The sequence below is a fragment of the Sus scrofa genome, chromosome 3, assembly GCF_000003025.6.
Source record: "Sus scrofa isolate TJ Tabasco breed Duroc chromosome 3, Sscrofa11.1, whole genome shotgun sequence".
NCBI classification, from domain to species: Eukaryota; Metazoa; Chordata; class Mammalia; order Artiodactyla; family Suidae; genus Sus; species Sus scrofa.
This window is the reverse complement of record NC_010445.4, coordinates 37,882,328-37,909,817: the sequence shown is the minus strand read 5'-3', so window position 1 is coordinate 37,909,817 and position 27,490 is coordinate 37,882,328. Positions and strand designations below refer to the sequence as shown.

Here is a 27,490-nt window from a genome sequence, read left to right as displayed (position 1 = left end):
GGGTCAGACCTTGATAAAAGCTTTTTCTGTGTTTCATCATTTAATCCTCATGGCATAAGGCTCGGTAAGGTTATGATATGCAGGCAAGGCCACACAGTCCATAAGGGGGACACCTGAGAGTAAATATAGGTCTTTCCGACTGAAAAAGGCCTTTCCTTGTGCTGGTCTCATGCGCATGTCAGCATATCCTGCCACGGCCTGGGAACCAGCCTTGTCGCCCACCGTGATCTACCGCCTGTGCTCTGAGGCTTGGTAGGCTGCCTCTGATGTACTTCCATGTGTTGGTGTGAGAACCAGCGTCTCCAGGAGCGGAGAGAGAAGCCAGTGCTGGTGGTCTTGAGCCACATGTCTCCCGAGTCCCTTTCAGCTTAAGATCCTGTGTTCTGTAGTTCTCTTTGTGGCTCAGCAGTTAACGAATCCGATTAGTAACCATGAGGTTGTGGGTTTGATCCCTGGCCTCACTCAGCAGGTTAAGGACCTGGTGCTGCCAGGAGCTGTGGTGTCCTATGTTGCTGTGGCTGTGGTGTAGGCCGGCAGCTACAGCTCTGATTCTACCCCTATCCTGGGAACCTCCATATGCCCAGGGTGCAGCCCTAAAAAGCAAAAAGAAAAGATCCTGTGTCCTCCTTGCACTTGCTTGGGGGTAACCCAGACTTGGAGGGCAGCAGATGCAGCGAATGCCTGCAAGGCACACAGCACTGCTCAGCTCGCCTGTGTGCTCTGCACAGCCGAGTGAGATCCTGTTTTGTTCTTTAATATTTAAATCTAGGGGAGTTTTTTGCTTTTTTTTTTTTTAGGGCCACACTTGGTGCACATGGGGGTTCCCAGGCTAGGGGCCCAATTGGAGCTACAGCTGCCAGCCTACACCACAGCCACAGCAACACCAGATCCAAGCCGCGTCTGTGATCTACACCACAGCTCATGGCAACGCCAGATCCTTAACCCACTGATTGAAGCCAGGGATTGAACCCACGTCCTCATGGGTCCCAGTTGGATTTGTTTCCACTGTGCCATGACAGGAACTCCTGAAATCTAGTTTTCGAATGGGTAGTTTATTCTCCGTGTTCAGAGTTCAAAACCTCCAAAGGAGTGTACAGTGAAAAAGCGTTCCTTCTTCCCATTCCTCCACATCCCTCCTGGAACAGTGAGCGTTTCCAGCTTATTGTATATCCTTCTGAAATTAACTTGTACAGCAGATAATCTATTCAGCAATCCAGTGATTTTCCTCTCTTTTTAATGAGTGATAGTATACCAGGTTCACTCTTTCGCATCTTTCACAAAGGCGCCCAAGTTCTAAAGAATTAGTTGTTATTTTGTTACAGATATGTTCTGGTTGAAAAATGTTTGCACACCTCAGATTTGAACAAGTGGTTTTTTAAATTTTTTTTTTTTTTTTTTTTTTTTTTTTTTGGTCTTTTGTTGTTGTTGCTATTTCTTGGGCCGCTCCCACGGCATATGGAGGTTCCCAGGCTAGGGGTTGAATTGGAGCTGTAGCCACCGGCCTATGCCAGAGCCACAGCAACTCGGGATCCGAGCCGCGTCTGCAACCTACACCACAGCTCATGGCAACGCCGGATCGTTAACCCACTGAGCAAGGGCAGGGACCGAACCCGCAACCTCATGGTTCCTAGTCGGATTCGTTAACCACTGCGCCACGACGGGAACTCCTGGTTTTTTAAATTTTTTATTTCCATTTCTCAAAACTCAGTTTGTCATTTTGTAATAAAGTTGTGTGTGTGTGTGCGTGTGTGTGTGTGTGTGTGTGTGTGTCTTTTTAGGGCCACACCTGAGGCATATGGAGGTTCCCAGGCTAGGGGTCTAATTGGAGCTACAGCTTCCAGTCTATAGCACAACAACTCGGGATCCGAGCTGAGTCTGTGACCTACACCACAACACAGGGCAGCGCAGATCCTTAACCGACTGAGCGAGGCCAGGGATTGAACTCTCATCCTCATGGATGCTAGTTGGGTTTGTTAACCACTGAGCCACGAGGGGCACTCCTGGAGTGTATATTCTTAGACTGTGTGTTTTGCTTTTAGTTTTGCTGTTTGCTTTTTTTTTTTTTTTTTTTATGGCCACGCCTGTGGCAAATGGATATTCCTGAGCCAGGGATTGAATCTGAGCCAGAGTTGTGGCAATTCTTTAACCCATTGTGCCAGGCTGGGGATTGAACTTAAGCTGCTGCACTTGGGTTCTGAACCCACTATGCCACAGCAGGAACTCCAAGATGGTTTCACATCTTAAACCTTGTTTTAAGAATTGCGGGTGGCTCAACAGGTTAAGGATCTGGCATTACCTGTTGTGGCTTGGATCATGCTATGGTGAGGGTCACTGCTATGGTGCAGTTTTGATTTTTTTTTTTTTTTTTTTGTCTTTTATCCTTTTTAGGGCTGCACCCTTGGCATATGGAGGTTCCCAGACTAGGGGTCGAATCGGAGCTGTTGCTTCCGGCCTACACCACAGCCACAGGAACTTGGGACCCGAGCTGCATCTGTGACCTACACCACAGCTCACGGCAACACCAGATCCTTAACCCACTGAGTGAGGCCAGGGATTGAACCCGCAACCTCATGGTTCCTAGTCGGATTCATTTCCGCTGCGCCATGACAGGACCTCCCATGGTGTGGTACTGATCCCCGGCATTGGATAGTCTCAGATAACCGCTGCAAAGGAGGTGAGATGTGCCTGGAGCCTGGGTTTGGTTCTAGTAACCATCTTAAGTAATTTCCCATTTTCTCCCTTAGCTTGCCAAGAAGTATCACCCAGACACGAATAAGGATGACCCCAAAGCCAAGGAGAAGTTCTCCCAGCTGGCCGAGGCCTACGAGGTAATGCAGCCCACTGGCGTGGGCAGTCCCCGTCCTTCCTCCTGGTGCAGGTGTCCGAGTGCGCTGCGCTGGGAAATCTCTGCCTCTCAGGCTGCCTTTAACCTGGAATCTCAGCAAAGAGCAGGAACCAATAGTCTGTATACCAGAGCTCCCCAGGTCACGTGCACTTGTTTCCGGGTCTGGGGCCCCCTGTCTGATTAAACAGTTCTCTGCTCCTTTGATGACACCCCTCCTACTTAGGGCATTGCTCTGTGGTGGGGATGGTGGGTGTCGTACAGGTAGAAGACCACCCTACTGTGATCAGAGGGACAAAGCGGATTCACTGGTTAGCTGCTGAGCAACTGCAGGCTTAAGTGAAAGTGGACCTCCTTCCCAGACTCTGGGGTGGGTGTGTGGGTGTGTGTGTGTCGCAGGTGTGCATTGCCCCCCAACTGTTTGAGAGTAAGTTGCAGACGTGGTGTCTCTGGTCCTGAGTACGTCTGTGTGTATTCTCTCCGAGCAAGAGCATCCTTTTCCATGACCTCAGTGCTGTTGTCATGGTCAGACATTTAATGTTGGTACAGTACCACAGTCAGACCTGGTTTCCACATCCCTGGGCCTCTGGAGACGCAGAGCACCTGACTGCTGTGTCTTTCGTGGTAGGTCCTGAGTGACGAAGTGAAGAGGAAGCAGTATGACACGTACGGCTCTGCCGGCTTCGATGCCGGGGCGGGCGGCTCGGGACAGGGCTACTGGAAGGGAGGCCCCACCGTGGACCCAGAGGAGCTCTTCAGGAAGATCTTCGGGGAGTTCTCCTCCTCCCCTTTTGGAGATTTCCAGGGTGTGTTCAATCAGCCTCAGGAGGTGAGCATCTCTTATTTTTTATTTTTATTTTTTTGTCTTTTTGCCTTTTCTAGGGCTGCTCCCACGGCACATGGAGCCTCCCTTCCCAGGCCAGGGGTCCAATCAGAGCTGTGGCCGTCGGCCTACGCCACAGCTCATGGCAACGCCAGATCCTTAACCCACTGAGTGAGGCCAGGGATTGAACCTGCAACCTCATGGTTCCTAGTCGGATTCGTTAACCACTGAGCCATGACGGGAACTCCAGTAAGCATCTCATTTTGAAGAGTCATTCAAATTTTAGCTGCCATATGTGATGCAAACAGATTTTACCCATTTCTTTTTCTCAAAAAAGGCAAGACGACTTAAACGTGATGATCTGGAGGCCGCCGTCTTGGGAGGAAATACTTGAAAATCATATAAAAATGTGTACATCCGTTTGCCTGTATTCTTACCAGTTGCTTAGGCAGCAGCACTTGATGCTCCCAGAGTCTGTGGTTAGAGGGAATGTTCTCTCCAGAGCCTGCCTCGTTTCCCAGGCCAGCTCAGCCCAGGAGGGGGAGCTGCCAGTCCCTCCTCTTCATGTTTGCGTCTTAGTTGAGGCCTTATCAGGGCTGAAGAGGAAGGGGATGCTCTATGATGTCAGTTAGGATGGCGGGTAATTGGACTCTCGGTAAGGGCCACGTGCAGGTATTGTCCGTGAACATTTTCAGTTTATTGAAAAGCACATTTTCTTTTTTACTTCTTTCGTTTTTTTTTTTTTTGCCTTTTGCCATTTCTTGGGCAACACTGGATCGTTAACCCATTGAGCAAGTGCAGGGACCAAACCCGAAACCTCATGGTTCCTAGTCGGATTCGTTAACCACTGCACCATGACGGGAACTCCTCATTTTTTTTTTTTTTTTTTTTTTGTTGTTGTTGTCTCTTTAGGGCTGCATCCGCGGCATATGGAGGTTCCCAGGCTAGGGATCGATGGGAGCTGTAGCTGCCAGCCTGCGCCACAGCCACAGCACTTTGGGATCTGAGCCGTGGCTGTGACCTACACCGCAGCTCACGGCAATGCTGGATCCTTATCCCACCGAGAGAGGCCAGGGATCAAACATGTGACCTCGTGGATTCTCGTCAGATTCATTTCCGCTGAGCCACAACAGGAACTCTGAAAAGTACATTTTCACTTAAATACTGTCTCTTAAAGATGCTGAGAAGTGGAGCAGAATCCATTAAGTGAATCCCATCTATTTTTACTTTTGGCGGGGGCGCTGTGCCCGAGACATGCAAAAGTTCCCAGGTCAGGGATCAGCCCGCACGCCAGCAGTGACCTGAGCCACACCAGGGACCACACTGGGTCCTTAACCCGCTGAGGTGCGGGGGAGCTTGGCATCTGCTCTTACTTGACAGTAAAGTCAGCAAGTAACGTCACAAGGGGAACAGGTGAATTGGTGGAGCATAGGCTTTGTAGGGCAGTGAAAATACTTTGCCTGATATTGTAATGCGTTCATCATACATCTGTTCAGACCCATAGATATTTATGGCTCCAGGAGTGACCCTGATGTCACCTCTGGGCTTGGGATGATTCTGATGTGTCAGTGTAGGTTCATCCTTGAAAAAGAATGTGCCATTCTGGTGAGTGACGTTGCGGCTCTGCGTGTGGGCACGGGGGGGAGGGGTACGTAGGACCTCACCAGACCCTCCCTCTCCGTTTGGTCAACCCTAAACTGCCTTAAAAAAATAAAGACTTTAAGGAGTGCCTCTGTGGCTCAATGGGTTAGATCCCGTGTTGCCACTGCTGTGGCTCTGGTTGCTGTTGCGGTGCGGGTTTAGTCCCTGGCCCAGGAGCTTCCACATGCCTGTGGACAAGGTGAAAAAGAAGAGAGAGACTTAAAGAGTAACTGTGGACAGCTGGCCAGCGTGGCCTTGCATAGAGGTAACCTGCTGTCTCTTGACGCATTTAGTACATCATGGAGCTGACCTTCAATCAAGCCGCCAAGGGCGTCAACAAGGAGTTCACGGTGAACATGACTGACACCTGTGAGCGGTGCGATGGCAAAGGCAACGAGCCCGGCACAAAGCTGCAGCACTGCCACTACTGTGGCGGCTCCGGCATGGTGAGCGCGGTCGGTGCCCCGGCCAGGCCTTCCCTGGGGCTCCCACCTCTGGCCCCCTTCCTGCTTCTGCTCTCCCCACGCTTCCTCTTCTATGTGCTTCGAGGGTATCGATTCAGCAGTACCTAAGAGGTGACCGCTAGGTTCCTCTAGAACCGTCTTCATTTCCCCCACAGTGCTTGGTGCTGGTCAGCCGTAATAGAAGGAGCAAGGACAGTCTCCTGTCTTCTCTGAAAATGCCTTTTTTTTTTTTTTTTTTTTTGTCTTTTTGCCATTTTCTTGGGCTGCTCCTGCGGCATATGAAGGTTCCCAGGCTTGGGGTTGAATTGGAGCTGTAGCCACCAGCCTACGCCAGAGCCACAGCAACATGGAATCTGAGCTGAGTCTGCAACCTACAACACAGCTCACGGCAACCCCGGATCCTTAACCCACTGAGCAAGGCCAGGGATCGAACCTGAAACCTCGTGGTTCCTAGTCGGATTCATTAACCACTGAGCCACGACAGGAACTCTTGAAAATGCCTTTTGAGGTGTTTGGAATTTGAAACTGGGGTGGGGGAGGAGGACTTAAATTTTGCCTGAAGTCTAATCATTTTTTTTTCTTTTGGTACTTTGTAGATCTAATTCACATTTGTAGCATAAGGAACACTCCCTTACTCCTTTTTCCCAGCTTCACCAACCGTTAGCATCTTGTCCCATTTGCTTTGTCATTCATGGGTGTGTTTTCTAAGAGCAAGAACACTCTTTTACATAACCACAGTAAGTTGTCAAAAATCAGGAGATTTAACATCAGTGCAGTAGCATTATCCGTACTAACTCTGATTTTTTCAGTTGTCCTTATAATGTTCTTTTTTTCCTGGGTATAGGATCTAATCTAGGATCTTGCATAGTATTTGGTTGTCATATCTTTTGTCTCCTTTAATCTGGAAGATTTCTCAGTCTTTGTTTTATGACCCTGACATTTTCAGGATTACAGACTGCTTTGTAGAAAAGTCTCTCTTTCGGGTCATCTGATATTTTCTCCTGGTAAGATCCAGAGCAGGCGTTTTTGGCCGGAACACCACAGAGAGGTAGTGCCATTTTCATGGATCATGTCAGGAGTCACGAGTATCCATTTGTCCCGTCAGTGATGATGTTACATTTCATCCCAGTCAGTTATGGTAGTTCCTGCCACGTTTCTTCACTGTTAAGTTAGTATTTTTCCTTCTCAAACTAATAAAGAAGCTGTGAGGTACCTTGTCACTATATAAATATTCTGTTCCTCATCAAACTTTTTTTTTGGCTGTGCCTGCAGCATGCAGAAGTTCTGGGGCCAGGGATGGAACCCAGAGCCACAGCAGTGATAACGCCCGGTCCTTAACCCATTGAGCCCCTAGAGAACGCCCTCATCAAACTTAAAGTTAGAGCATCTATTGATCGGTCTTGCCGAAACCCATTACTACTGTGACCATTGCATGATGGTGATTTTTCTGATTTCAGCATCCCTTCTGTGTTTCTTAATTGACATTCTACTGAAAGGAGGAGCTTTCTCTTCTCCATTTTTTCATTCATTCATATCAGTATAAACTCATGGATTCTAATTTTATTCACTGAGCTGTCACCAGTATTACTTGGTTTGATGCTCAAACTGTCCCCGACTTGGCCTGTGGAAGTCTCTCTGGCAGGCTCCTTTACCCTTTTGATGTGTTCCCTCATTCTTTCAGCACTTCCTTCCTTTTTTTTGTCTTTTTTGGGGCTGCACCTGGGACATATGAAAGTTCCCAGGCTAGGAGCTGAATCAGAGCTGTAGCTGCCAGCCTATACCACAGCCACAGAAACATAGGATCCAAGCCTCATCTGTGGCCTACACCGCAGCTCACAATGCCGGATGCTTAACCCGCCGAGTGAGGCCAGGGTTCAAACCCGTGTCCTCATAGGTGCTAGTCAGGTTCATTACTGCTGAGCCACAATGGGAACTCTAGTACTTCCTTACTTTCTGTCACAACAGAATGTTCTAGATGACTTGTACTTTCCGTGCCAAACCCTGGAACCAGCCATTTCTCCAAGGAGTCCTGGTTCCTTTTAGGAACGTAGTGGGATTTAGAAACCAAGGTGTGCTCGCTGCACCTGGGATGTCACTGCTTCCGCGTTCTTGCAGCCGACTGAGCCAGGAAGAAGTGTGTGTGAGCAAGCACAGGTGCATGTGCACATGCAGATTTGGTTCCATGTCTGTGTGTCTTCCCATGTTGTTCATATGATAGATATGTACACACATAAGTACACGCCAGTCCAGCCACCCATCCATCCATCCACCATGCATCCAACAAACCATGCGTTCAACCTGCTAGTTCTGGTAGTTCTGCTTCAACACCACAAGGTGTATCTAGTCTTCTGCCTGTCCATATCCAAAACTGTTTTCTAGTAAGGAGAAATCTGGCCCTGATTATCTTCAGTGCAATCACACTGATTGATTTGTGGATATCGAAGAACCCTTTCATCCCTGGGATAAATCCCCCTTGATCATGATGTACAATCCTTTTAATGTATTGTTGGATGCGGTTTGCTAGTATTTTGTTGAGGATTTAGTATCGATGTTCATCAGTGAAATTGGCCTGTGGTTTTCTTTTTTTTGTGGTACCTTTGTCTGGTTTTGGTATCAGGGTGATGGTGGCCTCATAGAATGAGTTTGGAAGTATCCCTTCCTCTGCAATTTTTTTTTTTTTTGGTCTTTTTGTCATTTCTTGGGCCGCTCCCACGGCATATATAGGTTCCCAGGCTAGGGGTTGAATTGGAGCTGTAGCCACCAGCCTACGCCAGAGCCACAGCAACGCAGGATCCAAGCCTCATCTGCAACCTACACCACAGCTCACGGCAACACCAGATTCTTAACCCACTTAGCAAGGCCAGGGATCGAACCCACAACCTCATGGTTCCTAGTTGGGTCTGTTAACCACTGCACCACTACAGGAACTCCTATTGGAAGTTTTTTAATCACAGTTTCAATTTCAGTTCTTGTGATTGGTCCATTCATCTTTTCTATTTCATCTTGGTTTAGTCTTGGAAGATTGTACTTTTCTAAGCATCTGTCCATTTCTTCTAGGTTTTCCGTTTTATTGGCATGTAGTTGCATATAGTAGTCTCTTATGATCCTTTGTATTTCTGTGATGTCCGTTGTTACTTCTCCTTTTTCATTTCTAATTTTATTGATTTGAGTCCTCTCTCTTTTTTGCTTGATAAGTCTGGCTAAGGGTTTATCAATTTTGTTGATCTTTACAAAGAACCAGCTTCTCGTTAGTTGATTTACAGTGTTGTGTTAATTTCTGCTGTACAGCAAAGTGACTCAGTTATACAAATATATTTTGTCTTTCATATTCATTTCTGTTGTGGTTTATCACAGGATACTGAATATGGTTCCCTGTGCTCTACAGTAGGATCTTCTTGTTTATCCGTCCTATGTATAATTGTTTGCGTCTGCTGGTCACAAACGTCAATCCTTCCTTCCTCCCACTATTTGCCTTTAAAATCGGATTATTGGAGTTCCCATCATGGGTCAGTGGAAGTGAATCTGACTAGTATCCGTGAGGGTGGAGGTTTGATCCCTGGCCTCGCTCAGTGGGTTAGCAATCTGGCTTTACCATGAGCTGTGGTGTAGGGCACAGACGCAGCTTGGATCCCGTGTTGCTCTGGCTTTGGTGTAGGCTGGCAGCTGTAGCTCTGATTTGACCCCTAGCCTGGGAACTTCCATATGTTGCAGATGCAGCCCTCCACAAAAAAAAAGCAGAAAAAAAATCAAATTATTGTTCCTAGTACGTGTATTTATGGAGGGCATAGAAGTCGTCTTCGAGTGCAGAAAAACGTAAGAAAAGGAGAAAAAAAGTCCTTGACAGTCCCACCACTGTGAGTATTTTGGTGTGTTTCCTGCCAATTGTTGATGAGAAATGACATTTTTGGTTTATGTTGGCTAGTTTTTGAATAGGTCGTATAATGCAAATCATTGAAAGTTCAGTGGATGCAAATTGAAAGCTGCGTAAGATGAGTCTCCTCTCATCTTGACTTTTAGTCATTGAGTTCCGCTGCCCAGAAGCGTCCTTTATTCCTCTTAGATGCGAGCCTGTGTGTGTGTGCCTTTTTTCATACCGAAGGTAGAATACAGCTGCCAGCACTGTTTGTACCTTGGTGTTTTGTTTTGTTTCTTCTTCTCAGTGTGTTTAGGACATACTCTGCCTACATAGCTGCCTCAGTTTTTTTTTTTTTTTTTTTTTTTTTTTGGCTTTTTGCTATTTCTTGGGCTGCTCCCGGGGCATATGGAGGTTCCCAGGCTAGGGGTCTAATCAGAGCTGTAGCCACCGGCCTACACCAGAGCCACAGCAACGTGGGATCCGAGCCGCGTCTGCAACCTACACCACAGCTCACGGCAACACCGGATCCTTAACCCACTGAGCAAGGGCAGGGACTGAACCCGCAACCTCATGGTTCCTAGTCGGATTCGTTAACCACTGCGCCACGACGGGAACTCCTGCCTCAGTTTTTTTATGGCCACGATATTCCTTCAGGCAGACATGTCACTGTTTAGCCAGGCCCCTGTTGCTGGATGCCTAGGAAGTTCTCGTCTTTTCCTATTATAGACGGACAATGAATACCTTTGAATATTGTCATTTCTCATGTTCATTTTTTGAATGTGCAGGTATCACATGTGATGTGACATCTAACATTTGAGAGCCATTGTTTTATTTTGCATCTATTCTATCCTATCTGTTGAGTAATTCGTCTTTTTATTTGTGGAAGCCCTTTATAAATTCATTGCATTAGTCCTTTGCCAGTGATTTCAGTTTTATTTGCCTTTTGACTTCGAATATGTTTTTGCCTATTTGTATATAATTTTCAACAGTTGAGAATCATATGTGCAATTTTCTTCTTTTTAATTTATTATAATGAAAGCATTTTCCCACATCTTTGATTTTTTTTTCCCCTCCCCACATTTGTGGCATATGGAAGTTCCTGGACCAGGGATTGAATCCGGAGCTGAAACCGTGACCTGTGCCACAGCTGTGGCAGTGCCAGATCCTTAACCACTGTGCAGGGCTGGGGATCAGACCAATGCCTCAGCAGCAACTGGAGCTGCTACAGAGACTACACCACATCTTTAACCCACTACGTCACAGCAGGAGCTCCATGTCTTTGAATATTTTTTAAATATTCTTTTTGATGGCTGAATAATAGTCCTCTGATGGGTGTGCTCGTGTTCCCTGTAAATACTCCTGATGAAAGGACTGCTTGCAGTTAGTCTGAGAAAGTGAAGTTGTGCTTGTGTTCCTCCAGAGGGCGCTCTTGGAGACGATGAGGCTTCCTGTGGCTACAATTTTGTGAGCCAAGTTGCAGCCCCTTGTTATAGATACTTTATTGATCCCAAGTTCCTCTCACTTCTAAGGTTCTTTCTCCAAGGCCCATGAATTGTTGTGATTTTCTTTTTTCACATTTCTTAGGGGAACGCTAAGATGACGTTGTAAAGTTGAAATGTATTTCTCTCAAAATGTAATGCCTGAGATTGGAAAAATTATTTTCAACGCACTTGCTAAAGGATTAGTATTCCTAGTTTGTAAAGGGTTCCTTCAGAATAGTGAGAAAAAGACTAACAAACAGCTTATGAGAGAAACAGGTCAATGTGAGAAGAGGAAATGCAAGTGGCCAGCAGACGATCCTGGCCGGCAGTCAAGGGAAGGTGCAGGCGGCGATGGTGAGGCTCCCCCTCCAGCGCGTGGGCGCGCACTGCAGAGCCGCTTCAGTCCCTGGGCACAGGCCTCCGGACCTGGCCTTCGTGCGCCCATGGTGGCAGTGGGAGAGTAGTTGTTTTTTGGTTTTTTGTTTTTTTGTCTTTTTGTCTTTTTTAGGGTCGCACCTGTGGCATACGGAGGTTCCCAGGCTAGGGGGCGAATCGGAGCTGTAGCCGCTGGCCTGTGCCAAAGCCACAGCAATGTGGGATCCGAGTTGAGTCTGCAACCCACACCACAGCTCACAGCAATTCGGGATCCTCAACCCACTGAGCAAGGCCAGGGACCGAACCCACAACCTCATGGATCCTAGTCGGATTCGTTAACCACTGAGCCGCGATGGGAACTCCAATAGCTGTTGAGCTTTATGTGTGCCCCTCTCTGTGGGGATGTAGCCTGCAGATCACACTTGGAGAGTGGCACACGCACAGGGCGTCCCTTGGAGCCTGTGTGTAACAGTAAAGGACGGGAGGCTCAGTGACCCCAGGAGCGAGTGGACTCAAAACTCCACTGACGAGGAATGCTCTCAACAGAGCAAAAGCGTGAAAGACCTGCCTTAGTACCTGTATTTGTTGACCAAAAGAAATGCAAAGAGGATTTTTGCTTTTATGGAAAAAGGCGAAAAGTAAAAACAGAGTTGCGCCTGGGTTTTGCAGGAACCGTTACAGAGGCAGCACACACCCCGGGCAGCAAGAGTGGCACCACCAAGCTTCCTCCCTGGGGACCCACACTCAGTATCTCGGCATCAGACCACTGTAGCTTTGAGCTCTGCTGACGAGGACCTACGCTTTACCTCGATTTATTCTCATGTCCGTTAGCAAGACGTGTCCTCTGACAATGGCTTGGTCACTCTGTGCCACTTGGCTTACAAAGGGTGTCATAGGAAGGCTGCACTAGAGGGTAGCGGGGGTGTGTGTGTGGGGGAAACCTGTGTATCAAAATCTTAAGAGTGATGGTCTGAATATTGAAGCTATGGATCATTAGGGACTTTCTTCTTTGTAGCTTACCATGTTTTCTAAATTATCTATAATGCATATGAACCTATTCATCACATGAAAATATTCTTAATAAAAGCCCAAGTGTTTTTGTTCTTAAAAAAAAAAAAATACACCCTCAAAATAGCAGAAGCTGGAGTTCCTGTTGCGGCTCAGCAGTGATGAACCCAAGTAGTATCCATGAGGATGCAGGTTTGCTCCTGGCCTCGCTCAGTGGGTTTAGGATCTGGTCTTGTCACGAGCTGTGGTGTAGGTCACAGACGTGGCTTGTATCTGACGTTGCTGTGGCTGCAGTGTACCCTGGCAGCTTTGGCTCCTGTTCCACCCTAGCCTGGGAACTTCCATCTGCTGCGGGTGCCCATGTGCCGTGGGTGTGGCCTTTAAAAAAAAATAAATAAAAAAGCAAGGCTGTAGGAACATGTGCCCAGTATGCTACCCAGGCCTTTTGAAAACTAAGGGTGACACATGGATGGCTTGAAACTGTGGGTAAAAGTAGGGCTCTTGGAGTGGTTAGGGTGAGGCAAATGCTTAACTTTTCACCCTACCTCCATTTTTACTTCAGAGTTTTGTGCCATGCACACGCAGCACCTTTTCAAATGACTAACACATAATTTAAAAAAATTTCTTATGGCCATACCTGTGGGACTGAATCCAAGCACATCTGCGGTGATGCTGGATCCTTTAACCCACTGCTCTGGGCCAGGGAACTTGCACTTGCCGCCCCAGGGGGAACTCCTAACACATACAGTTTTTCATTTAATAATTATTTGTTCCAGCAAGTTCACCCTTGGGATCTGTTGTTCAGAAAGTAAAGACATCAGGACAGAAGGATCTATGTGCAGAGATTTTTTTCTGCAGCATTGGAACAAAAATAAATGGAAATATACTCTTACTACAAAATTTTCACTTAAAAACTTTTTTATGGAGAGGGAGCATGGGTGAGTTGTGGGAAGAACACCTCAGACTGAGCTACTAAGAGACAGTTACCTTGGGAGTCAGGGTGTGGAGATAGTAATTTTCTTATTTATTTCTCTAGCCTTCAATTTGCTACAACATACCTGATAATTTACCCCTCCCCCCCAGAAAAAAACTAATGATGTTAGGTTAAATAAAAAGGTAACCCATTTCCAGTGCCCAGTGAGGAGCTGGTGGGAGTGGCCACAAATTGTAACTCCCATCCTGTCCCCTGGCCCCCACACTGGGGTGCAGGGAGGCTCCCGGATGGGGAAGAATACCCCCCCCAGGGGAGGAGCATGAGCAGCACCAGTGCCTCCTTGCTTCTGGGGTACCTGTGATCGGAGTGGGGACGGTGTGGGGCCCTGGGGGGTAGTTGTTCCCCCGGGGACAGGCTGCTGCAGCCCCTCCCTTAGAATGGGCAGGGGCGGCTCTGGGTGGGGTGTGCACCCACCCGTCACTCTCTTCTTTCACTCCTCGCTTTTGTAAGGGGGGGTGAGGAGAACAGTGTTGCTTTCTCTCAGCATACTTCCCCCTGGTTTCAGGAACTTCTCTAGGGAGGCAGCCTCTCATCTACAGTCTCATGTAATCAGCTTTGTAGGTTGGAATTCTAGGGCAGCTTAGCAGTTTGGGCCCCTGTGCCTGTGTCTTCAGGCGGTATGTTTGTTTGTTTGGCTTTGCCATGGCATGTGAAAGTTCCCAGGCCAAGGATTGAACCTGCGCTGCAGCGGCGACCTGAGCCGCTGCAGTGACAGTGCCAGATCCTTAACCCGCTGCGGCACAAGGGACCTCCCTCAGGCAGTATGTTTTAGTGCCAGTGCTCACAGATCGTGAGTCTTGAATGAAGTGTTTCTCTCGTGCACACTGTGGTCCCAGGACCTCAGCTGTCAGGGTTTACTGGTGTCGTGTCTTCTTCTTCTCATCAGGAAACCATAAACACGGGCCCTTTTGTGATGCGCTCCACGTGTCGGAGGTGCGGGGGCCGCGGCTCCATCATCACATCCCCCTGCGTGGTGTGCAGGGGCACAGGACAAGCCAAGCAGAAAAAGAAAGTGATGATCCCTGTGCCTGCCGGTAGGTCTGGGGCTCCCCCATGCACAGGGGCTGGCAGCCGAGGCCACCATGTCTTGGAGTCTGGAGCCCGAACTGGAGGAGGACCTGCGGTCTTCCTGCGTTTGCCTCCTTGCCCAAGTCATCCTTAAGACCTGCCCTCGGGCATCCCGTGGGGAGATGGGACCTGCCGTGCCCGCTCTGCTCTGCAGGAAGGAGCTCCTCCATCTCCACCTCCCGTCTCACGGCCCAGCCTCCAGCCCTGGCTCCTGGCCTCCTGCCCTCAGAGCTAGCCCGTGGCTGCTCCCCCAGCTGCCTCTCGTTCCCGGGGGAGGGGGGGGGTGTCTTTCCACAGGGTGGTCTGATCGAGGCGCTCATCCTGTTGAAACCCCTGTGGCCACTCGGAGGCCAAGAAATGGCCTCATCTTTTGGCCCCTGCTGGTCCCTCCTGTCCACCTCCCTTTCGGCGGGTTTACTCTGTTCTCCTGCAGCTCCCAGCCCAAGTGTCACCTCCCTGGGGAAGCCTTCTGGAGCCCTGTCTGTTCCTTAGGAGTCCCTCAGTCTGGAGGGGTGGTCTTGCCCTTTGGAGCACATGTCCCTGTTGATAGTGATACGTTTCTTAGTGTTGTCCGGCAACTGGCGTCTCCCCTACTAGACTCTAAACTCACTGAGCTACTGCGTGGACCTGGCAGTAGAGCTAAGCGAAGAGGAGTGGTTTTGATTGATTGTCAGTTAGTGTATGTTGCACCTTTGAGAAGTTACACCTGTCGCCATGCTGGATAATCATGTTGTTCCTTGTTAACAAGAAACAGGAATTAGTAAGGAAGTCAGTGGGGTGCGTGGATCCAACATAGACGGTACCTTGAGGGGTCCCCTCATAACCGCTTTTGTTTTGATTTGTAGGAGTCGAGGATGGCCAGACTGTGAGGATGCCTGTAGGAAAAAGAGAAATTTTCATCACATTCAGGGTAGGTGCTCTGCTGGCACAGCTTCTGTCGGGCCCTTGTGCTCCTGGAGAGGACACGGCCAGGGCTTCTCATGCAGCCTCACCCAGCACGTCCTGCCATCTCTTTGCCAGGCGAGCGGTGGCCAGCCTGGCAGGATGGTTACACATGGGTCTCGTCAAGCTTTGTGCCGAGAACAGGGTTTCTTCAAGGTCGTTTATAGGCTGGAAACATAAGACTGATAAAAAAGACATGTTCTGTGTTTTCCTTTATGTATCACATTGCTCGTAGACACGTGTGCCAAAGCTACCGTCCCACATACGACATGCAGGGCAAACCTGGTTTTCTGAGGGGAGGGAAACATCTGGGGAGGCGGCCCCTTGTGTGGCGATTCCACCTGCTGGGTGCCCAACAGCCCCGCAGGTGCAGCACCTGGAGGCGTGTCAGACAGAGGCAGGGTGCGTGACAGCCTCGCTCATGGTGGCAGGACGCCAACGCCAGCCTGCTGTCCTTGGGGAAGAGGATGAGGCGGGTGCTGCACTGTGGGGACAGGGCACTGAGCTGCGTGCGTCAGTGAGACACCCTGGGGCTTCTTGGTTCCAGCCGAGGGAGAGCGCAGGTTGCAGGAGGCGCAGGGAAGGCGGTCCCCCGGGGAGCGTTTTAGACCACGGGGAGTGGGGTGTGTTGTTCAGGGGCATGTAAATATGTGGAGGGAGCAAAAAGATGCTTGTAGGATGAGAAATCCTAAATTCTGCGAGGCATCACTCTGGAGGGATGATCCAAAGGCGAGGAGACGTCTCCTGTTCTGTTACCTAAGCCAGGTTGTGGGTATGCCACATGGGTTATTTTATTTACTTTGCTGGTTTACATGTATGTGGAGTATTTCATGATTTAAAACAAGGACACCCATGTTCCCTTGTGATGCAGCAGGTTAAGGCTCCAGTGTTACCTCACTTGTGGGTGCAGATTCGATCCCGGGCCTGGGGACTTTCACATGCTGAAGATGTGGCCAAGATAAATAACTAAATAAAGCAAAACCAGAAACTGCTGTAAAGGATGAGTCTTGCAGACTGAGCCAGCAAGGACAGAGGCAACAGGCTGGAAGCCCATCTGTTAGGAAGGCCTGGTAGAGAACTCAGATTGTTCCCAGCTGATAATAGAAAAAAAAAGGGAAAGACCCCACTGAAGGCAAAGAATGCCTTTGAGACCCAACTAATAGTGCTTATAAAATCAGAATCCCTCCAGGGGTGCCAGTCTGACTCGAGGGTCGTTTGTGGAAAATGACCATTTGGAAAGTAAAGCATTTTCTGCTGTCACAGACTGTATTGGTCTGTGTCTCCTCATACTTTCCAATCAAGTAAGATTTCAATTCTTTTTTTTTTTTGTCTTTGTCTTTTGTTGTTGTTGTTGCTATTTCTTGGGCCGCTCCCGCGGCATATGGAGGTTCCCAGGCCAGGGGTTGAATCGGAGCTGTAGCCACCGGTCTACGCCAGAGCCACAGCAACACGGGATCCGAGCCGCGTCTGCAACCTACACCACAGCTCACGGCAACGCCGGATCGTTAACCCACTGAGCAAGGGCAGGGACCGAACCCGCAACCTCATGGTTCCTAGTCGGATTCGTTAACCACTGCGCCACGACGGGAACTCCAGATTTCAATTCTTAGTGTTCAAAAGCCAATTTTACTTTCTTCCCTTGAAAATTGAATGGCTTGATCTGAGACCCACAGTCTTGTATGCAGTAAAGGGAGCTCTCAGCTGTGGCTCCCGGAGCCCGGGGTGGTGGCCCCTTGGCCGAAAGCACCTTCTCTCCCCTGATGCTGCGCTCAGCTGTGAGACGCGGCCCTTGTCCCCTCTCCAGAAGGACGTGTCTGTGCTTGGCCCCAGGTGCAGAAAAGCCCCGTGTTCCGGAGGGACGGCGCCGACATCCACTCCGACCTCTTTATCTCCATAGCACAGGCGCTTCTCGGGGGCACGGCCAGGGCCCAGGGCCTGTACGAGACAATCAACGTGACGGTAAGAGCGCACGGCCTTGCCACCCTTGTGCGTCATTGCTTTTCTTTCTCTGAAACGGGAAGTGGCCGAGAAGTGCCGGAGCTGTGAACACCCCACTCTGCAGGGTTCTGGGCGACGAGGTCTGGGCAAGGCAGGAGGCATGCCCCAGTTGGCGCAGCCCACTCCCAGGTCTCGCTCTCCTCACTGCCGCTCTGGGCTCAGCTTCCCGAGGCCCCCGCCCTCCTCCAAGTCTTCTGCTCAGGAGCCCAGCTCAGCCAGGGGTGGGCAGGTGAGCTCAGAAGCCTGCATGGATTCTTTTGAGGGACCAAGATGGTCTTCGCGTCATGCAGTGTTTCCACTTGGGTGACTGGAGACCAAGGGAAACGAGGGGTTCCTTTCGATTTTAGATCCCCGCTGGGATTCAGACAGACCAGAAGATTCGGTTGAGTGGGAAAGGCATCCCCCGGATCAACAGCTATGGCTATGGCGACCACTACATTCACGTCAAGATCCGAGTTCCCAGGTGAGTGTTTCTCCGCTGCCGCCAGGCCCGCCTGCTCTCTGCAGCTCTGCCCGCTGAGTGGGGCCGGACGAGGGCCTTCCACCCGCCGAGCGGTGTCTCCCGCCCAAGTGCCCCTTCTGTAAAGTGGACATAATAAAAAAGTTTACCTTCATCGAGTTAGTGAAAGATTAAACATAGGACTGCTTAGCTGTTGCTGCTGCTGTTAATCGTGTTATTATTGCTGTCAGGATGCTCACCCTCTGGTAAGAGAGAGAAATCTTTTTTTTTCTTTTTTGCTCTTTAGGGTCACACCCATGGCATATGGAGGTTCCCACGCTAGGGTCCCACGTAGGGCTGGCCTACGCCACAGCCACAGCAACATGGGATCCGAGCCTCATCTGGGATCCGAGCCACAACTCATGGCAACACTGGATCCTTAACCCGCTGAGCAAGGCCTGGGGTTGAACCTGTGACCTCCTGGATGCTAGTCAGACCCGTTTCCTCTGAGCCATGATGGGAACTCTCAGAGAGCTGAATCTATAACCAGATCTGCGTGTGATGTCCGCGTCCTCTGGGAGAAAAGCTTGAGCAGGGAGCTGTGGGCAGCCAGAGCAGGGCCTTTCCACCTTGCTTGGGTGGACCGGGTTTCTGGCACCCTTTTTTCTGTTGTTGTTGTTTTGCTTTTTAGGGCCGCACCCATGGCATATGGAAGTTTCCAGGCTAGGGGTCAAATCCGAGCTGTAGCTGCCGGCCTACACCAGAGTCACAGCAACACCAGATCTTAGCCGCATCCGTGATATATACCACAGCTCATGGCAATGCCACTTCCTTAACCCACTGAGCAAGGCCATGGATCGAACCCACGTCCTCATGGATACCAGTTGGATTTGTTTCCACTGCCCCACAATGGGAACTCCTCCAGCACCCTTTTTAATGGGATCATTTCCTACACACATTTCTAACAGCTTTCTGTTGCGCCTGTAAACTATTTAGCATAGCCACAGTGGCAGTTTTTTTATTATTTTTTTTAGGGCTCCATGCGTGGCATATGAAGTTCCCAGGCTAAGGGTCGAATCGGAGTTGTAGCCACCAGCCTGAAGCACAGCAATGCCACATCCAAGCCAGGTCTGCGTGCAACCCACACCACATCTCATGGCAACGCCAGGTCCTTAACCCTCTGATCGAGGCCAGTGATCAAATCGGCGTCCTCATAGATCCTAGTTGGGTTCCTTAACTGCTGAGCTACACAGGAGCTCCAACAGTGACAGTTGTTTGAAAAAAACTTAGAGGAGTTCCTGTCGTGGCTCAGTGGTTAATGAACAAACCCAACTAGCATTCATGAGGACGCGGGTTCAATCCTTGGCCTCACTCAGTGGGTTAAGAATTTGGTGTTGCCGTGAGCTGTGGTGTAGGTTGCAGACCTGGCTTGGATCCTTTGTTGCTGTTGACTGTGGTTTAGACTGTTGGCTACAGCTCCAATTTGACCCCTAGCCTGGGAACCTCCATATGCCATGAGTGCGGCCCTAAAAAGACAAAAAAAAAAAAAAAAAAAAAGAGGTCCCTCCCAAAAATAAAAAAATCTTTAGACTGTTTAGGAGGCTGACCTTATGGAAGCTTTGAGAGCATGGGCTCTTAGTTCAGGGGTGTCTTGTGCCTGGGTTTCGGGTCCCACGTTTCCCCCATGCTGCGTCCACATGCCTTAAAGAGCAGCCCAGAGGAAACACTCAGACACTGTGCTGGGTCCACAGGAGACTGACGAGCCGGCAGCAGAGCCTGATCCTGAGCTATGCCGAGGACGAGACCGACGTGGAGGGAACGGTGAACGGCGTCACGAACACGAGCACTGGTGAGGCGGCTGGAGGGCGGGCGGCTGGGAAGCACGGAGGGGTCTCCACTCAGGCATCTTTATGGAGCCTCCAGAGAGCGCGGTGGAAAGGGGGCCGAGGGCTAGGAACGTGCAGGGCAGCCGCTCCCTCCTGGGCGCGCTGGTCAGGTTAGCGAGTTCCACGCGCTTCCTGCCAGGTGGCAGCTGTGCGTCAGAGGGCAGCTCTCCTGAGTTCTATCCTTGGTTCTGCCACTTGCCTTGTGACCTTGGGCACATCCCTACATGGGAGCATCTTGCAGGCGCTGAAGGAGGAGGTGGATTGGAAGGCTTGGTGCATTTCTAACCCAGAAAGCTTCCCCAGGATTTCAGAGTGTTCTGTAAACAGCAGCTCCCACAGTGGTGGAAAAACACAGAAACAAAAACGTAGTCACGTGATGCCAAATGTGCCTGTTCACAGCAGTCTGACGCTGCATTCCGAGGGCTGTGAACCTTGCTTACCCTGAGCTCAAACATGATGCGTCTTCTGTGGAGAGCCGTTAAATAAGACTGACTTGATACCAAAATGCCTGAAAGCAGAGTTCTCACCATAGGATGGCTGCTTCTGACGGTGGGGCCTCCTGCTGGGGCCAGGACGGGCTGTGCTGGGGGTGAACTGGCTTGGGCTGCCCATCGTGTTGCCTCCTTGTTGCATCATTTTGTTTTTGTCAGTGTCCTGGATTTGCCTCTCGCCCTCTCAGAACTTGAATGGTATTAGATTCGTTGTGTAGTCATTCAGAGCAGGTGGCCGGAGCCAGGGGCGGAGAGCTTGGACTTGCAGCTCCAGGGCACGGGTGCATTCCAGTGGCAGCAGCAGCAGCAGCCGCCGCCTCCTTTGCATGGACGTGGCCAAGCTCCTGTCAAGTCCAGAGGGCCAAGTTCTCTGTGAAAAAGTAGCCATCGCAAATCCTGTCCGTGGCCGACTTATTTTAGTGGTTTGGTTCACAGACTTTTCTTGTATTTTCTCGTTAACATCTCTTGAACTAAACGGAAGTGGGGATCGTTGTTCCACATGACTCAATGTAGCACGTGAGGTTTGTTCTGCAGACGGCGCTCGGCCCTCTTTCCCACCCACTGGGGTAGTGAGGTCTGCTGAAGCTGAGCCCGGGTCAGGACCTCGGCCTCCTTCACTATATTTGAAGGCTGGGAACTTGGAGTCACCAGTTGTTGTTTTGATCCCCTTTCCGAGAGCCTAGATTGGGGGCCTATTGTAGTGTCAGCCTACGGGTGTTGTTAGAACCCTCGTGGCTTCCACTGCTCCTTGTTCTCTTAGCTCACTCCCTCCCTTGCTTGGCCGGGACTTATTGGGAGGCTCCTGTGTGCCGGACACTGGACCAGATCTTGCTTTCAGATTTCCCGTTGGCATAATTTTGCTGAGTCTTAACCTTAATATATGCATTGCACACATTTCTGAAAAGTCGTTTATAAAGTGAAATCGGTAGGCCAAGTTGTTTTTTTCCTATTCACTTCCATTGGCATTTCAGGATTGTATTCCAGTGAGAAATTTGGCTCCCAGACAGAATTTTTTAAATTGCATTTTAGAATCTTAGCATTGGCTTTGAAGGATGCATCATCTGTCATCCTGCTGCCTGGATGTGTTGGGCCTCATGTTCACACCGTGAAGGGTGCCTTTGGAGTCTGCATGTGAAAACACACCAGTGCTTGTAATTCCCTGCTCCTGACAGCTCCTCTGAGAGTGGGCCCCCTTGTATTTAAGTAGAGCCTGAGTCTTGGTTGTACTGGAAGCAGCTGAATTCAGTCGTCAGTGGTTCTTGGGCTACAGTGTCACCTTTTTTTTTTTTTTTTTTTTGGCTGCACCTGCGGCATGTGGATCAAACTCATGCCATAGCAGGGACCCAGGCCCCTGCAGTGGCAACGCCAGATCCTTAACCTGCTGCATCACAAGGGAACTCCCAGTGTCATTTCTTTAGAGCCTCTAAGTGCCACTGCACGAACACATTCATTCCTGAGTGTCTTTGCTTTCATTCCGGGAAAGGGTACCAAGAGGGCATTTGGAGTAGTTTCAGTCACGTAGGAAACGGACCTAAAGTGTTCAGTGGGTTTGATGTTGTTTATTTCCATTCGCTAAAGCAGCTGCTGAAAACCTTAATGGCTGACCCTGGCTTCGTTCCCAGTCTATGAAGCAGAAGGATGCTTGGGGCCCTTAGTGCTCTCAGGGGACTGGGCACTCTGAGGTTACCACGTGACCTTTTGGGTTAGAGACAGCGTGGCTGATTGTTTCATCATTAGTTCCTGGACCAGCCCCCGCCCTTCTGTTGAGCTGTAGTGTAGGAACCTGATCCAGAGCCTCTTGGGGTGTGCATCTCCCTCGTGCGTTCTCGGACCAGCTGACAGTATTCCCTATCGAGGATCCCCTTTGTGGAGGCAGATCGGAGGCAAGAAGAGGATGAGGGGAGAGACATTTCCTTAGAGCGAGAGGCGCGCTGCTGGCCCCGTCTGTGCCTGCAGACGGCCCAGGGAGCCAGGCTGCGAGTAGAGACCCACACCTACACCTGTGGGCCCGGTCCAGTCCTCCTGGAGTCCTCCTGGCTTCGGATTCTTCACACAGATGGTCCTTGAGCATTTGCCGTGGGCTGAGAAGTGATGCGCAGAGAGACGGTCCTGGCCCTCGTCCACTTACAGTGTAGGGGCGCAGCACCGGCCGAGCGCTGAACCCCCAAATAAGAGCTAGGCCTTGCTTATTACGTGAGGAGTTTGTAACTGGAGGAGGTATTTTGGCCCAGGTGTTCCCTTTGGCCCAGGTGCAGCAGGTTAAGGATCCAGCGTTGTCACTGCAGCGGCTTGGGTGACTGCTATGGTGCGGGTTTGAGCCTTGGCCCGGGAACGTCCACGTGCCGTGGTGAGCAGCCATCCCAAACTCCTCCCTGGGAGGCCCCGCTTGTGGTAAACCGGACAGTCCTCTCTGAACCCCCTGCATGGGCACAGCGCCCGCCGGCTGGGTTTACTTGTATTCGTTTTCTCTCTGAGGGAGGGAGCCGTGACCCCTGCGTGGGAAAGCCGGGTCTGGTTGAGAGAGCAGTCCTGGCCCGGGTCCGTCTGCAGTGGGCTGCATGGCCACCCTGCCGCGATCACCTCCTGGAGGTGCAGACTGGAAACACCCGCCCGTGTGGCTGGTGGGACCTCCCTGTTGACCGCAGGGGCGCGAATGCTGTACCAGCCGCCTTCACTTCGGAAAGAAGGCACTCGTGCATGTGTCCTGCAGCGAGACCAGCAGGCAGCCGTGTGCCCGGGACGTCCTGTGTCCCTCCTCCCTGCCAGAGATGCCATGTTGGGGTTGACCTTGTCATCCACAGGCAGAGAGAGGCTCCCAGGTTATCCCTGACTTTAGGTTCAGGATCTTAAATTCAGTGCTGAAGTTCTTTGACGTGGCTGTCAGTAGGCCTGGCTCCTGAGGGAGCCCGAGTTTCATGCAGAGAGAGGGCGCTAAGCCGGTGTCCGTCTCCAGGCCTGTCTGTGTTTTGCTGTGAGTCATTAACCTGCTAACTAGGTGCCTACTCTGGCTCTCCCAGGTTGTGGCCCCGGGGCATAACTGCTTCCTGCCCCCGAGGTGACGGGGACAGCAGTGTCGGGGGGAGGAGGGCGATGACGGTCCCTGAGGGTTTCTGTCCCCGTCGTGATGAGTAATGAAGAGCTTGGTTCTGCTCTCAGATGATCCAGGTCCCAGCTCTGCAGTTTTTAGTGTAGCCTCAGGCAGGTTTCTTCTCTTCTCTGAGCCTCAGTTTCCTCATCTGTAAGTTGGGGAGCAGAGTAGCTTCTACTTCACAAGGCTCTCATGTGATTAAATGAGATCACTGGGTAAAGCACTTGGGGCCTCACCTGGGGAGTCCTGGACATTGGGGTCTCCTGGCCACCCAGGCTTTTGTGACCGCTCAGACCTCTCTTAGCCACTGCTGTCTCTGAGGACATTTCTGAGCTGGGAGAGCTCGCCAGACATACTGAGCACAGTCTAGTCCAGCCTCGTGGTTGGTGGGCCTTTAAAATGATGCATTTGGGGAGTTCCTGTTGTGGCACAGCGGAAACAATCCAACTAGTATCCATGGGGACATGGGTTCAATCCCTGGCCTTGCTCAGTTGGTTCAGGATCTGATGTTGCCATGAGCTGTGGTGTAGGTCACAGAGGCAGCTTGGATCTGGTGTTGCTGTGGTGGAGGCCGGCAGCTGCAGCTCCGATTTGACCCCTAGCCTGGGAACCTCCATATGCTGCACCTTCAGCCTTAAAAAGCCAAAAAAAAAAAAAAAAAGGATGCATTTGTGCCATGAGTTGCTCTCAGTGGATCCTCTGGACGCCTCAGAGCATCTTCCCTTTATCTGTAGCATGTGGGTTAGATGCCTGCTTGTGACACACTGGGGCCTCAGCTGCAATTGTCACACGTGAGAAGTGCACGTGTCCTGGATCCTAGAGACAGTTTGTGTGCACAGACGGGGTGTGGAAGCTGGTTGGTTGGTCTTGGGTGTATTCTTTGCCTTCTCTGAGCCAGTGGGTGAGAGCCTGGGCTCTGGTGTCCTATGCTGGGGTCTGAACCCAGGCCTCCTGGCCACTTAGCGGCTCTGTGACCGGCACGCCACCTCGCCCCTTGGTGCCTCTGTTTTGGTTTTCCCATCTGTGGAATTCACCTGTAAGGTTCTGCGAAGGATTGAGAGTGCTAATGTGGGTGTGTGTGGCCTGGAAGGCATGGGGCCCGGGGCTCTGTTTCTGTTAGGCCTCCCGAGATAGACAGACGGTTGTCCCTTTCTGCTCTTGTCCCTTGCGAGGGCCAGTAGCTTGAACCATCGGGATGCACTGGAGGGCTAGGTCTCTGACAGGCCAGGCGACCCCTGCCGACCTGGGCAAGGCCCGGTCTCCTTGCAGGGTGGCCAGCGGGGCTGGGATGGGATGCGTGGCAGTGTGCGCCCTTGACCCCAGTTCTCTCTGCTGTTTGTGCCCAGGTGGCAGCACCATGGATAGCTCCGCAGGAGGCAAGGCTAGGCCCCAGGCTGGGGAGGACAAGGAGGGATTCCTTTCCAAACTTAAGAAAATGTTTACCTCCTGATATCCCAGCCGAGGTAGGACAATCCCCGAGGCTCCTCCCCTCGATTCTCTCTGTGGACTAACCCGTTTCCCCCACTTTAACCAGCACTGTCCCCCCGTCCCCAGAGTGGAGGAGGTGCTGTCTCAGGCCTGGGGTGTCTGCTCCCTCAGAGCCTGCCTCCCAGCCCTGGGAGTCAGCTGGTAGCGCAGGCCCGAACCACACCACCGCGCTGGCCTCTGCGGGGGCCGCTTCCCAGCCACCTCCAGGGGCCGTACATCCCGCAGTGCTGGGAACTGGGTGTCCCTCGGTCACACAGGGCAAATCGCAGCAGAGCGGGGCCTAGGACTCCGGCCGCCGCACCCCGCCTGGGCTGTAGTGTCCTGTCCTGCCTGGGAGGCCCGGGGCGCTCAGCGGGGTGGGGTGGGAGGTGAGGGGCACTGCCTGTGGTGTCTCGGGACTCGCTCTTCCTTGTGCGGGTCCCTGGGGCCGGGGCTCCTGGCGCAGCTCCTTCCCAGGGGTGACGGACGCTCACCAACAGGCACCTTCTTCCTGCCATGCCAGTGAAACGTAACTGCTTGTGTCTTGGCTCAGGAAAACGGTCCACTGGAAACTAGGCCACAGGCAGCAGCCCCTCCTCGTGGCCAGGGCACCTCGGAGGATCCCACACAGCAGCACGGGGCCCGCCTGCAGAGGCCTCCGGACAGCCTGGCAACAGCCAAACCATGTGACAACTCACGTCTCCACGGAAGGCCCTGTGGACGGCCCCTGGGCAGTCGGCACTGCGTGCCTAAGGGCCGGTGGTTTCCTGTCCACGGGTAGGTACACATGGCCTTGCCTGGCTCAGGCAGAGTCGGACAGCTGGACCCTCCTTGCAGAGCTAAGACTCTCATTGAATCGAATGTGGTGGAGATCTTAGTTAACGAATTAAAGGCCATGCTTACAGCTTAAAAACGAAGCCTTAAGCTGCACTGACTTGTGAAGTGATTGATTTCTCTCTCAGCAAAGCTCCGGGAGGTTCCAGAGTGAGTCTTTCCTGATCAGGTGTCTTTTCCAGGAACCTGGGGCCTGCACGCCCCGCTGGTGTCGTCCCCCCTCAGCAGGGGTGTCCCCTGGCCCTTCTTGGAGTCTGTTTTGATTCCCAAAGGTACCAAGTGGCCGGAACCTGGGGGCCTTGGGGGCCCGAGTGACATGGATGAAGAGGGTCCCTGGCTATGGCCCTCTTGACCACGTGGGCCGCGATCCCTGGATCCCTGTCAGGCCGCTTGCCCCTGACGTTGAGGTCTGTTCTAAGCCGGGCGTGAGCAGCGCTCCGGCCCCTCTGCTGGACCACAGGCGGCCGTGGCCGGGGGCCGACTAACGGCCTTTGCTCCAAGCCCTGCCCGCTGCCTGCCGGGGCCTGGGTCTCCCCCCTCACACTATTGACCTCTGTTTTCAGAAGTGTGTTTAAATTATTCAGTGCTAAGAATCATAGTCTTTTCCTTTATAAATGTTCGTTCAGAAAAGGAAAGCAGCAGCCCTCCAGCCAGAGCGACCCTGCTCCCCAGCCTCTGCCTGTAGGCAGGGTGGGTCCCATTGTGTTTCCAGACACCCCGCTGTGCTGAGACAGGTTACTGGAGAGCCAGTCTGGATAGCTTCCTTCTTGTTTTCCTTCATAATTTACTACAATAAAGCATCTACTAGCATCTAATCTAAGAATGTAAAATGATTCTGTATCAATGTAAATAAGATTATCTATTGCAGAAATATATTTAAAACCTAAAGTCTGGTCATATCTTCTTTGAAAGTGTTCCGACCGCTTTCTGCCGGTGGCCCAGCAGGGGGTTATAGGCTGGCCTCCCCGGGGGGAGACCAGAGGCGGCCGTCCAGTCCTGGGGGTCAGGGCCCCCAAGAGCACACACTCGCCGGGGGAGGCGGCGGCGCTCTGACAGGCACTGAGCCTCGGCCAGACCCCGGAGCAGGAGGCTGCCATGTGATGACGCGCTGCTCTGAACCCGTGTTCCAGGGCTCGCATGCCGCTTTTCCTTTTCACACCCTCGCACCGTGACAGACGTGTGGCGTGGCCTCCTGACTGCCGACCAGTCACCGCCTCTCTCACTGGATTATTTTTTTTCCTTCCCTATTTTCATAGGAATGTTAGGTCCTTTTTTTGTGCTAAAATTTTAGTCCCAGCAGAGACTCTCATAAAAGCCCCGGTGCTGTCGTGGCCGGAATGGGCCCTGAGCACAGAGCTGTGTTCCACCCAGGGTTCTGGGCTCCACAGGCTGGGCTATGAAGGCACTTGCTGGGTTGCAGGACAAGGTTGGAAAGACCTGCTGGGCAGGAAAGGGGCTCCGGAATATTCGCCTTCCTGGAACAGAAGCGTGTTGGGCCCCTGCAGCAGACTCAGTGTGGGCCCAGTAGGACCCGAGACCCGGGGGTGTGGCGCTGCGAGCTAGATGCCGGCTCGTCCCGCTGAGGTTTTCCTCCTGAGGTCAGCCTAGGTCCCACCCCAGCCTGCCTTGAATGTAGGCGTCTAGAGGGAGACTCTGAAAGAGGAAAGCGGTCTCTCACCGCCGTGCCCAGGCCTCCTTCCCGCCTGGGTGGTCAGCAGGTGGAGGACGACACCCGCAGACCCAGCCCCACCCCGGGCCTGCCTGGGTCTGGTTATCGCCCCCTGCCCCCCGCC

The 27,490-nt window shown here is 51.6% G+C and overlaps 1 protein-coding gene across 2 annotated transcripts in view; it reads left to right on the top strand.

The window, feature by feature from the left end:
- Positions 1-26,585, top strand: part of DNAJA3 (DnaJ heat shock protein family (Hsp40) member A3) — a 35,909-nt gene extending 9,324 nt beyond the window's left edge. The window contains exons 3-12 of one of the 2 annotated variants that reach the window (XM_003354627.4): positions 2,745-2,828; positions 3,471-3,671; positions 5,600-5,752; positions 14,371-14,518; positions 15,398-15,462; positions 17,325-17,453; positions 17,840-17,955; positions 19,683-19,780; positions 24,743-24,859; positions 25,417-26,585. In XM_003354627.4, the coding sequence (XP_003354675.1) occupies positions 2,745-2,828; positions 3,471-3,671; positions 5,600-5,752; positions 14,371-14,518; positions 15,398-15,462; positions 17,325-17,453; positions 17,840-17,955; positions 19,683-19,780; positions 24,743-24,846 (1,098 nt within the window). In that variant the 3' untranslated portion in view covers positions 24,847-24,859; positions 25,417-26,585. The remainder of the gene's footprint in view (positions 1-2,744; positions 2,829-3,470; positions 3,672-5,599; positions 5,753-14,370; positions 14,519-15,397; positions 15,463-17,324; positions 17,454-17,839; positions 17,956-19,682; positions 19,781-24,742; positions 24,860-25,416) is intronic. The other variant, XM_003354626.4, reaches the window with a different exon arrangement.